Source organism: Gigantopelta aegis, chromosome 15 (assembly GCF_016097555.1).
Source record: "Gigantopelta aegis isolate Gae_Host chromosome 15, Gae_host_genome, whole genome shotgun sequence".
NCBI lineage: Eukaryota > Metazoa > Mollusca > Gastropoda > Neomphalida > Peltospiridae > Gigantopelta > Gigantopelta aegis.
In genome coordinates, this window is record NC_054713.1 from 39,484,193 (window position 1) to 39,496,423 (window position 12,231).

The window sequence follows — 12,231 nt, forward strand, 5'->3', positions numbered from 1 at the left end:
CTGTGGCGATGTTAATTGTTTTAGAAGGCCGTGTGCAGCTTGGCTACGTAATACCCCCGCGCGACGGTGGTAGAGCTGCGCCCTAATACACACCCAGACCAGTTGTGGAGGCCATGTGGCCAGTAGTTACGTAATAACTCCGGTAGTGCGGTTTATGACCGGGGTATTGCTGGCGAACTGGCGACAGTAAGTCTGGCCATCTAAGAAAATATACCGACTCTGGGAGTTGTGGAAATAACACATGATAGGTGAGGTACCGCGTTGTGCCCCCAGGCGATATTCGCTGTCTCTGAGATTTTTAAATAAATAGATAGGATTTTAGATATATCGGGGAGAAACATTGGAAGGCTCCCGGGGAACGTAGTCCGTTTGGACTGGTAAATATATATTTTCTGCTCTGTTGTATAACCTTGATGTGATTGATGTGACTTTAAATATTTTAATACTGTATTATACCAATATTATTTAGACAGTGTCTCCGGTAATCTGACGAAGTAAATTGTAGGCTTCACTGTTCTAAAATTATTAAAGCTTAACCAGTCATCCTAGAGGACCTAGGTAAACTGTTGGTTATTGTCTTTATTGTGATAGGTACCAGTATTAATTCTGTATTACAAGGTTACTGAATGAGTAGTTAGGGTTAATTAAAAATTAACCAGTTAGGAATAGAGTTGTAATTCCTTTATTAATTAAGTTCCCCTGGCAGCGTTTCTCAATTATCACACGTGTGGGTGTTGTATCACGGTGAAGTGATTAGAATATTGTGTAAACTAGACACCTAGTGATTAACTAATTAAGTGTTTAGTTCTGGGTTGTTATTATTTGTTGTTGTTAATTAACTACCGCGGCAAGTACATTTGTCAGCATAGTGTTAATACAGATACCAAAGTGTATTGTGTTTTGTTGAGTTTTCTAGTGAACTAAACGTGCTATATATATATATATATATATATATATATATATATATATATATATATATATATATATATATATATATATATATATATATATATATATATATTTACATAAGATCTTATCTCTGATTACACCTAGAGCCGATCCACTCGGGTATTAGACTGCCTGGTACAGAGAGATCTAATACATATACAGTTAGAAGAGATATTTGGATAATCGTGTTTTATCCAGTTACGGGTATTATAGGATCCCCGTGACAGTGTCTCATACTGAGATTTATTAATTATCGTGTGTCATACTGGTTATACTTCCCTGAATATCACGAATACTAGTACGCACACAAACACACACACTCACATACACACACACACACACACACACACACACACACCACACACACACACACACACACACACACGCGCGTATATATACACATTTATATATTAATATTATATATTAAAAGAATCTATTACCGTTGTGAGATATAGATAAGGCAATTCTAACCCGAGGGACAAAATGTTTTGTCCCGAAGGTTGGAATTGCCGTATCTATACCTCACAATGGTGATAGATTCTTTTTCTTGCCCATTTAATTACGGTAACAAAACTAAGTTTGTAAGCTACGGTTTGTTTATTGTAGAACGATTCATAAACATTTCACCTACAAACTCATTTAATCATACGCGGAAAAATATAGTCCACATTATGCAATAAATATAAAGTTGAAAATATTAATTAGTTTAAATATTTTTAAAACAATGATACAACGTTAAATGGTAAACCGGGGTGCTAGACAGATTTTTCTAATAAAGGGGTGCTAGACAGATTTATCTAGTAAAGGGGTGCTAGACAGACTTATCTAGTAAAGGGGTGCTAGACAGACTTATCTAGTAAAGGGGTGCTAGACAGACTTATCTAATAAAGGGGTGCTAGACAGACTTATCTAGTAAAGGGGTGCTAGACAGATTTATCTAGTAAAGGGGTGCTAGACAGATTTATCTAGTAAAGGGGTGCTAGACAGATTTATCTAGTAATGGGGTGCTAGACAGATTTATCTAGTAAAGGGGTGCTAGACAGATTTATCTAATAAAGGGGTGCTAGACAGATTTATCTAGTAAAGGGGTGCTAGACAGATTTTTCTAGCACCGTGCAAAAGCTGGCTAATTCAGTCCAGTGGGCAAGAATTATATACAGAACCAAAATTTCATGAACTGACACAGGGGTCCAATTAAAATAAATATATAGATTTGATTTCAAACGTTTAATACTTATCGTTATGAAGAAACTGTTTTTCATTGTAATAAATAATACTTACCGCCAAAAACTCTTCGTGCTGGAAAGAAAGATAAAACAGGTAATTGTTAAAATTGATTATACATGTATTAGCCGTACGTCATTACAATTCAAAATATCAGGGCCCCGGTTTACAAGCGATCGTAGCACTAAGATCACTTTAAATTAGTTTTAGGAATCGATTGGAATTCCATCATCGATCATCGGTTATAATCGGTTAGCCCCAACCGATCAACTTTCAATTACACAATCGGTTAGAATTATATGAACATAAGAAGGATTTGAATAATAAGGGTCTTGTACCTATTGCCGTATTCACAGGGCGATCTTAGCCCTAAGATCAACTTAAATGCATACGGTAGCTATGCGCCTAAGGTAATCTTAGGGCTAAGATCGCTTCGTGGAACGGGGCCCTGGACCCTACAAATGGTTTATTTTACCTTTAATAACTATTTAATATATCTTTTTATTTATGTAGACATGAAAATAAACACTAACCCCAAAATACTTAAATCAATTCTAGAATCTAAATTGGGGGTACAATTACAGTTAATATTATGGATTTTTATAACCGATCATCTCATTGGTAGAGCCAAGTCGATCAATTTTCGATTATAATCGGTCTTTGGAACATCACTACTTTAAAGGCATAGGTACCATAGTTACTTAAGTTGATCTATTAGAAAGAAAGAAAGAAATGTTTTATTTAACGACGCACTCAACACATTTTATTTACGGTTATATGGCGTCAGACATATGGTTAAGGATCATACATATTTTGAGAGGAAACCCGCTGTCGCCACTACGTGGGCTACTCTTTCCAATTAGCAGCAAGGGATCTTTTATTTGCGCTTCCCACAGGCAGGATAACACAAACCATGGCAGTTATGGATCACTGGTCGGTGCAAGTGATTTACACATACCCATTGAGCCTTGCGGAGCACTCACTCAGGGTTTGGAGTCGGTATCTGGATTAAAAATCCCATGCCTCGAATGGGATCCGAACCCAGTACCTACCAGCCTGTAGACCGATGGCCTAACCACGATGCCACCGAGGCCGGTTTGATCTATTAGAGTGAAATGTGCCACTAGACAATTTTAATTTATTACACACCAATCGGTATGAACATCTTGACTTATTTATGATCTCCAAACGGCAATAACACACATATACTTTGTGCACATACGATTAGTTGCTTCTAGGTGCTGACCTGGGGCCTAATTCACAAACTCTCGCAACTTTGCGATCTCGCATTGCAATGCTAAAGGACTTGTAAAGAGGATGCTTTTTGTCTAGCAGAGCCTAAGATACCTTTGTGAATAAGGCCCCTGGCCGCCACAGCCATATATGGTTCAATAAAATAAGCACGATTGAAACTGATTGTCACATGACGTATACTTTAATCTTGAACGGGCTGTTCTGTTACACATAAATTGTCCGCAAGCACAAGTTTTTTGGGATATGTAAGAAATAGAATACTACATTCGAGTCCGTTAGATACCATTTATCTTACAACTGTTTGTTTGAAACCGTACCCAACTAGCTTTCACACGTTAGATTTGTTTCGAAACAGGTAAGATAAATGGTATCTAACAGCAACTTATGTAATATTCTTTATATGTCCTACAACAAATTATCAAGAGACTTGAATTCTAATATGTATCACCTGGTCCACCTCCAGTCATGCCGCCAGCTCCAGGTCCACCTCCACCCATGCTGCCAGTTCCACCTTCACCTCCACCCATGTCGCCACCTCCACCTCCACCCATGCTGCCAGTTCCACCTCCACCCATGTCACCACCTCCACCTCCACCTCCACCCATGCTACCAGTTCCACCTTCACCTCCACCCAATTCGCCACCTCCACCTCCACTTACACCCATGCTGCCAGTTCCACCTCCACCTCCACCCATGTCGCCACCTCCACCTCCACCTACACCCATGCTGCCAGTTCCACCTCCACCTCCACCCATGTCGCCACCTCCACCTCCACCCATGCTGCCAGTTCCACCTCCACCCACCTCCACTTCCACCCATGCTGCCAGTTCCACCTCCACCTCCACTTACACCCATGCTGCCAGTTCCACCTCCACCCATGTCGCCACCTCCACCTCCACCCATACTACCAGTTCCAGGTCCACCTCCACCTCCACCTCCACTCATGCCGCTACCTCCACTTCCTCCCCTGCCGCCACCTCCACCTCCACTCATGCCGCTACCTCCACTTCCTCCCCTGCCGCCACCTCCACCTCCACTCATGGGTGGTCCTGGAATAAATTTTCTTGGACACATAAATTATTATGAATAGCCTATATTGCATTGTAAAAGAGAGAGAGAGAGAGAGAGAGAGAGAGAGAGAGAGAGAGAGAGAGAGAGAGAGAGAGAGAGAGAGAGAGAGAGAGAGAGAGAGAGAGAGAGAGATGAGAAGGTTTTAGTCCGAACCCATCGAACCCTCCATCCCATGCCCGTCCCCCACTCTACGCCCATGGTTCGCATCTCGGCATCGGCTCCGACCTAAAGAAAGCTGTACACAGATCAGTCGCCGACTGACTTTTCGGCATCAGACTGCGATTTAGCTCGAGTCGCCCTCTAGCTCTCCCCTTTGTTTGTAGAGTTAGATGTATGATATAATTCGCATGCACGGCGGATACAAGTCAGCATGGGGGAGGGATGACTGAGATCGAGGGCGCAAAGCAAAGTTTCCAGCGAGCGCTTTACCACTGGGCTACGTCCCGCTCCCCCCCCCCCCCTCCAAAAAAAAAAAAAAAAAAAAAAAAAAGAAAAAAGGACGTATACTGCATGCCACATGCATGTGAAAACAGCTTCAGACATGAAACCGGTCTCGGTGGCGCAGTGGTTAAGCCATCGGACTACAGGCTGGTAGATATAGGGTTCGCTGCCCGGTACCGGCTCCAACCCACAGTGAGTTCTTAAAGGCTCAGTGGGTAGGTGTAAGGCCACTACATCCTCTTCTCTTTCACTAATCACTAACAAACTAACAACTAACCCACTGGCCTGGACAGACAGCCCAAATTGCCGAGGTGTGTGCCTAGAACAGCGTGCTTGAACCGTAATTGGATATAACCGGCCTCGGTGGCGTCGTGGTAGGCCATCAGTCTACAGGCTGGTAGGTACTGGGTTCGGATCCCAGTCGAGGCATGAGATTTTTAATCCAGATACCGACTCCAAACCCTGAGTGAGTGCTCCGCAAGGCTCAGTGGGTAGGTGTAAACCACTTGCACCGACCAGTGATCCATAACTGGTTCAACAAAGGCCATGGTTTGTGCTATCCTGCCTGTGGGAAGCGCAAATAAAAGATCCCTTGCTGCTAATCGGAAAGAATGGCCCATGTAGTGGCGACAGTGGGTTTCCTCTCAAAATCTGTATGGTCCTTAACCATATGTCTGACGCCATATAAAATGTGTTGAGTGCGTCGTTAAATAAAACATTTCTTTCTTTAATTGGATATAAGCACGAAACTAAGTTGAAATGAAATCTGACATGAATCCCACGTTTAGCTACCGATGTAAAAAAAACAAGCAAGCAAACAAAACCGCACGATACAAACAGGATGCATTGCACTTCACTTGGGTGTGGGGGTGGGAGTGGGGGTGGGGGTGAAGAAGAAGAAGGAAATGTCTTATTTAACGACGCACTCAACACATTTTATTTACTATTATATGGCGTCGGACATATGGTTAAGGACCACATAGATATTGAGAGGAAACCCGCTGTCGCCACTTCATGGGCTACTCTTTTCGATTAGCAGCAAGGGATCTTGTATATGCACCATCCAACAGACAGAATAACACATACCACGGCATTTGCTATACCAGTCGTGGTGACTGGCTGGAACGAGAATAGCCCAGGTTGGGATCGTCATTGGCTCTTTTAGGTGTTAAGGGCGCACAGAGCGAACGTAAAACAAGGTTGTCTTATGGTGGACACTGGGGAGGTGTGTGTTCTGGGGACCTCCCATTCTCTAGCGTAGGGTTGTTTAGGTGGATGGTTCCCTCCCATTCTCTCCCCCCCCCCCCCCCCTCCCGTTCGGTTGGTCACAATGTGATTGGCATCTCTCATAGTTAATTAACTAGCTGATCTTTCCTGTGAGGTCGAGGTCAACCATCGTAATCCGAACCTTCTAGGGCATAAAATGTAAATATAGATAAGCTAAAAAATGTTTAAAAAATAGCTTCTTTTTGGAATTACCCGTTCAAAATTATGCGCCCTAATAAATATTAAATTTTATATAATAATTATTAGTCTAAAAAAAAAAAAATGGCGCTTCTAAAAGAACACCTTCCCTTTTAGTTTAACTTAGTCGAAGTCTCTGGAACCGCCTGTCAAGGGTTTTAACAACGCAAAATTAAAAGATTAATACAATAAAATTAATTTGGTGTGTGTGAAATGTGTTTGCTACTTTTAACAATTAGAATTATAGTTAAAATTCACGCGGATTTCCAGTGATGTGTAATTCTCCACATGTACCATTATTTAAAATTTAATAAAATATGCTTCCCCTTCTCCTCTAAAAAAAACAACAAAACCCCTACCGTACATAGACCTTTATCACAGCTCTATTTTCCCCTTATCGGTTCATTAAAAAAAGACGGTCGTACAACTACTAATCAATGCTACATGTCTATCAACAAATTATTATTTATTTATTTATCTCATTTTATTTATTTATTTATTTTATTTTATTTTCACTATCATTTATATAAGAAAACAACTTCACTTAACATACTATCTGATATTTACGGAGTTTTAAAACACATATTTATCTTATTATATCTATATCTATATCTATATCTATATCTATGTGTGTGTGTGTGTGTGTGTGTGTGTGTGTGTGAGAGAGAGTGGTGTGTGTGTGTGTGTGTGTGTATGTGCGCCATTGTGTATGTATGTATGTATTGATGTATGCATATATGTATGTCTGTATGTGTTTATTTTATTATACTTCTTTCTTTCTTTTATTTACTTTTCACTATCACTTATATCAATCACATAAAATATCTGGTATTTAAGAAGGTTAAAATTACTTTTTTTTGTTTACATATATTTTTTATTATTCAATTTATTTTGTTTAATTCATTCTTTCTTTATTTACACTTCACCATCATTTATATTAGTCATATACAACTACATATACAATATCTCGTATTCACGAAGTTTTAGAAATATTTCTTTATTTATTAGACCCTATTTCTTCTTTTTTATTCACCGTTTTAATTATTTTTGCATAAGTTCAGGCTTGGCCTGTTTACTTTGTTGATCGTCCGTCGTCCGAGGCATTACTTAATATGTTTGCTTCCAACATTCAAACGAAGTACCTTATAACTGCGCATAATAAACCCTCATGAGTTTATAATAAAGAAACCATCCTGAGTTTGCAGCCATATTATCAAGCTGTCGGCTAGTATAATATGTTATAAATAAAACTTACATGTTTCTTGGACTAAATAATCTTGCTTCGGATATAAATAGCTGCATATGCAATACAATTACATTTCTTACCATTTTCAGGTCAGTAGCAACCGAGAAGCCGGACTGTAGCCCCACTTTTATAAACCCGGTTTAAAATATGGCTTTTGCCCCCCCCCCCCCCCCCACCAAATAGACTGTGTCTCTCCACTACAGATTGTGCCCCCTTCTCCCCCAACTCTAGATATCGTTCCTACAGGCCTGATTCTGATATTTTATAGTACCTAGCTCAAATTTCATACGTATCATTTCATTTTATTACAAATAGGCCTACCGAACAAAATTTAAAATAACTGGATGAAAAGAAATTCCGACAAGAATCCTGAATGTATTTATCCGTATAATGCTTTATAAATATTAAAATCATGTTAAATACGCACACGCGCGCACACACAATATGATTAAAATTAGCTCTACTGGGTTTACCAGTAGATCTAACAGCATTGCGTGGACTCCCATGTCCAGGTGACATTTCATCTATAAATAACAATTTAAATATCGACCAATTACACTTCGCCTTTTATAGCGTTATTCTGGAACATACAAATTCCAAAAATATCGGGCGAGACTATTTATGCAATAGGCGAACTTGTTGGTCTATTTCAACAGTGAAAAAACAGGGGGAAAAGTGCAGTAATAAACTCTGGATTATATACTAGTATAAACAGATTTATGGCTATACCATCATGGTTTTTTTTTTCGTCAAATAAAAGTTTATATTGCAATTAGTTTCCGGCATACTTCGTAATTCACCCGAATCATTTCGTATACCCTCGGCATAATCCCGAATGTTTTCAAATTCTTTTCAAATCACTGGCACGATTTTGCAAGTAAGGTTTTGATTGGTCGAATAAAAGGTCGACTGGACATGAGCTCCAACGGGCTGCTGTTAGATCCACATGTAATAGTGGAGCTAATTTTAATTAGATTGGAGCACACATTAATATTATTTCAGCCCATATCCGATATTTATTGGATCCGAACCGATGGTTTCTTGGGGAACAAAATATTTCTTATTTCGTGATAAGCAATAATTCACAAATGTCTCCAATAAGTCTTTGTTGGATATCGACGGAATTTTCGGGTTCCCTACTGATAGGATAATTAATCATGGAGATATTCACATTCCTATTGCGTGGCCTCCCATTGTCTTTGCCCCCCCCCCCCCCCCCAACATGTACACGGGGCTATTTTAGCGAGATCTCGAGCGAGTTCACGGTTAGTTTCCACGAGTTGCTCCGCGACACGGACGTGCGCAGTGGAATGTGAAAGAGGTCTATTATAGAATAACAGAATCTATCACCGTTGTGAGGTATAGATAAGGCTATTCCAACCCGAAGGACAAAATGTAAACCTCGGCCCTCACAAAAAAAAAAAAAAAAAAATTGTCCTTCGAGTTGGAATTGCCTTATCTATACCTCACTACGGTAATATATTCTATTATTCTGTCCCGGGTCAGGTTCTTGGCCATGCTAAAAACCGGTCTGGGAAAGACGTGCCCGAAACGTTTGTGGTATATGGACACCCAAAGCGGGTCCAATTAAAAAATCCACCGATCTTCTACGTCCAATTCGGATTACTTAAGACATGAATTCCATGTCACTCGATGTGAAAAAACCCACAATAAAATAAATAAAAAACAAAACAAAACAAAAATCAACTATTTCCAGCAAGGAACAATGTTTTAGACTGGAATACTTTGCAGTGTTGGTAGTCTAGGGTTTGTTAGTTTGTTTTGACTTAAGTTTTTTTTTTTTAATGATCTGCGTCGAAACTAGTTAGTGAGATCCTAGGTCTCACTACACAGATGTCATCTGCCATTGAAACCCATGTTAAATTGCCCAACTTCATATGAAGATTGCCAACAGAACGGGTTCTCGTTGGCACTAACAACATACACCATCGCGAACATACATAATATAAGCATTTATTTTCACTCCAAAATTGAGAACATTTCCGTCTCAGTTTTTTTGCAATATGACCGCATCTGGTTGTAGTACCGGTCCGAGAAGGTGGTTCTTTAACCGATTCACTCTGGCTGTGTCTTGAGCTATACACCCATGTCCCAAAAGGTCAATGCATAATATTAAAAAATAATATGGGCAAAATACAGCCAGATGTCTTACCATTAAACATACATATTGTTTTAATTCTTCATCGTTTCCTAGAAGTGAATATGTGAACCATAACATGTGTCACAATTAGGAACTATAGTGTAGTGAGACCCTAATTATACAAACCGCGTCGTTTTTCTAACTCCTCAAGGAGCTCTCTCAACATTTTACTGTTACTCGCCCAACGAGCTTGGCTCATTAAGGGGAGACAAATCACCACCAATAGGAGAAACTTCATCATTCTGAAATTACAGAGAATAAAAACAACTGTAGATTATTTAAAAACCCACAAAAACAACCCATACAAAACAAAGCGAAACAAAACAAATTACTATTGATTGCATTATAATATTGCTGTATTAAGTTTGTAATTTTATTATTATTGTTATTATTATTACTATTATTATTTTATTTTTCTTCTTTATTCAGTCGCGTTTTTCACGGTTTATGTGTTTGCAGACATGTGTGCAGGAAGTTGAGCAGGTAGGAATGGGTTGGGTCATGCTCCCCAGAAAAATACATTAAAAAATCAAATTTGCTTGGAGCGTAAACACAACTGGTTTGTGTGATTTCCTCAACTGGATTTTTATAATGTTTACTTTTTATTTTATTTTAGGTGTATATGTGTAAATGTATTTTATTTTATTTTATTTTGTTTTGATTGTTTTTACAAAGGATTATAGTTAAAACGTTATCGAATAGCGCTTTTCTACGTCTCTTCGGACTACGCTTCAACTGTGTTAATAGTTTTGTGGTTTTGTTTATATTGGGCGCCACCCCCCCCCCCCCCCCCCCCCAAAAAAAAAAAAAATACAAATATAATAATAATAATAATAATAATTAAAAAATTGGAAATCAGGCGAGCGCTTTACCGCTGGGCTACATTCCGCTGTCGCTCAACTATATAGATTTAATGCGTTATAAATAAAGTGGAAGTCTTTTTTGTTTAACGACACCACTAGAGCACATTTATCTATTGATGTCGAACATTTAGTAATTTTGACAAAGTCTGGGAGGGGAAAAAGAGTTTCATTTGTTTAACGACACCACTAGAGCACATTGATTAATTAATCATCGGCTATTGGATGTCAGTGATTTGGCAATTGTGACACGAAATCATCAACGGAAACCCGCTACATTTTTCCATTAGCAGCAAGGGATCTTTTATATGCACTTTCCAATAGACAGGAAAGCACATACCACGGCCTTTGACCAGTTGTGGTGCACTGGTTGAAATGAGAAAAAGCCAATCAGTGGAATGGATCCACCGAGGTGGCTCGATCCTGCGACGCAAACACCTCAAGCGAGTACTCAACCGACTGGGCTAAATCCCACCCTCTACATTTTTCCATTAGTAGCAAGGGATCTTTTATATGCACTATATCCCTGAGACAGGATAGCACATGCCACGGCCTTTGATATACCAGTCGTCGTGCACTGGCTGGAACGAAAAATAGCCCAATGGGCTCACCGACCTGGAGATCGGTCCTAGACAGATACATGTTCTCGTTTTGCTCCCCTTCTTTTTTTTAGAGATACGATCCCCAACTCCTCAGTGTTGGAGCAGATACAATGGTAAAGCGCTCGCTTAAAGGGACACCCTAGATTTTAAACACTAAGGCATTTTATTTTTACTATTAGAGCCGTTTTTGATAACTGAAATCATACTATACTTAGATTTTATTGTTTAGATTATCCATTTCCGTACATTCGAAGTGTTTTTGGTGATCCTGTTTTTTTTTAATATCACAAAATGCATTTCTTATATTTAAAAAAATGCACGTGCGTCTGAGAAGGAACAGTTGAGTTTTAGTCTATTTTTAGAGGGTATTTTACCATTTCAAAGTCACAGACCCATGTTTCACTCAGTTGTAACTTTATCCAAATGTGTTACAGGTTTATAGATTAACTAAACTTAGGGTTAATTCTCACGGTTTGAAACTAGGATCTGTCCCTTTAACTTTATCCAAATGTGTTACAGGTTTATAGATTAACTAAACTTAGGGTTAAGTCTCACGGGTTGAAACTAGGATCTGTCCCTTTAACTTTATCCAAATGTGTTACAGGTTTATAGATTAACTAAACTTAGGGTTAAGTCTCACGGGTTGAAACTAGGATCTGTCCCTTTAACTTTATCTAAATGTGTTACAGGTTTATAGATTAACTAAACTTAGGGTTAAGTCTCACGGGTTGAAACTAGGATATGTCCCTTTAACTTTATCTAAATGTGTTACAGGTTTATAGATTAACTAAACTTAGGGTTAATTCTCACGGTTGAAACTAGGATCTGTCCCTTTAACTTTATTCAAATGTGTTACAGGTTTATAGATTAACTAAACTTAGGGTTAATTCTCACGGTTGAAACGGTCGGTTTGGGATCGATCCCCATCGGTGAGCCTATTAGGCTATTTCTCGTTCCAGC

At 39.1% G+C, this 12,231-nt stretch overlaps 1 protein-coding gene across 1 annotated transcript in view; it reads left to right on the plus strand.

Moving 5' to 3' along the window:
* The first annotated feature begins 3,891 nt into the window (after positions 1-3,891).
* The window catches only part of LOC121389817 (proline-rich receptor-like protein kinase PERK2), a 30,772-nt gene continuing 22,432 nt past the window's right edge, over positions 3,892-12,231 (plus strand). The window contains exon 1 of the mRNA XM_041521466.1: positions 3,892-4,469. Coding sequence (XP_041377400.1) covers positions 3,892-4,469 — 578 coding nt within the window. The remainder of the gene's footprint in view (positions 4,470-12,231) is intronic.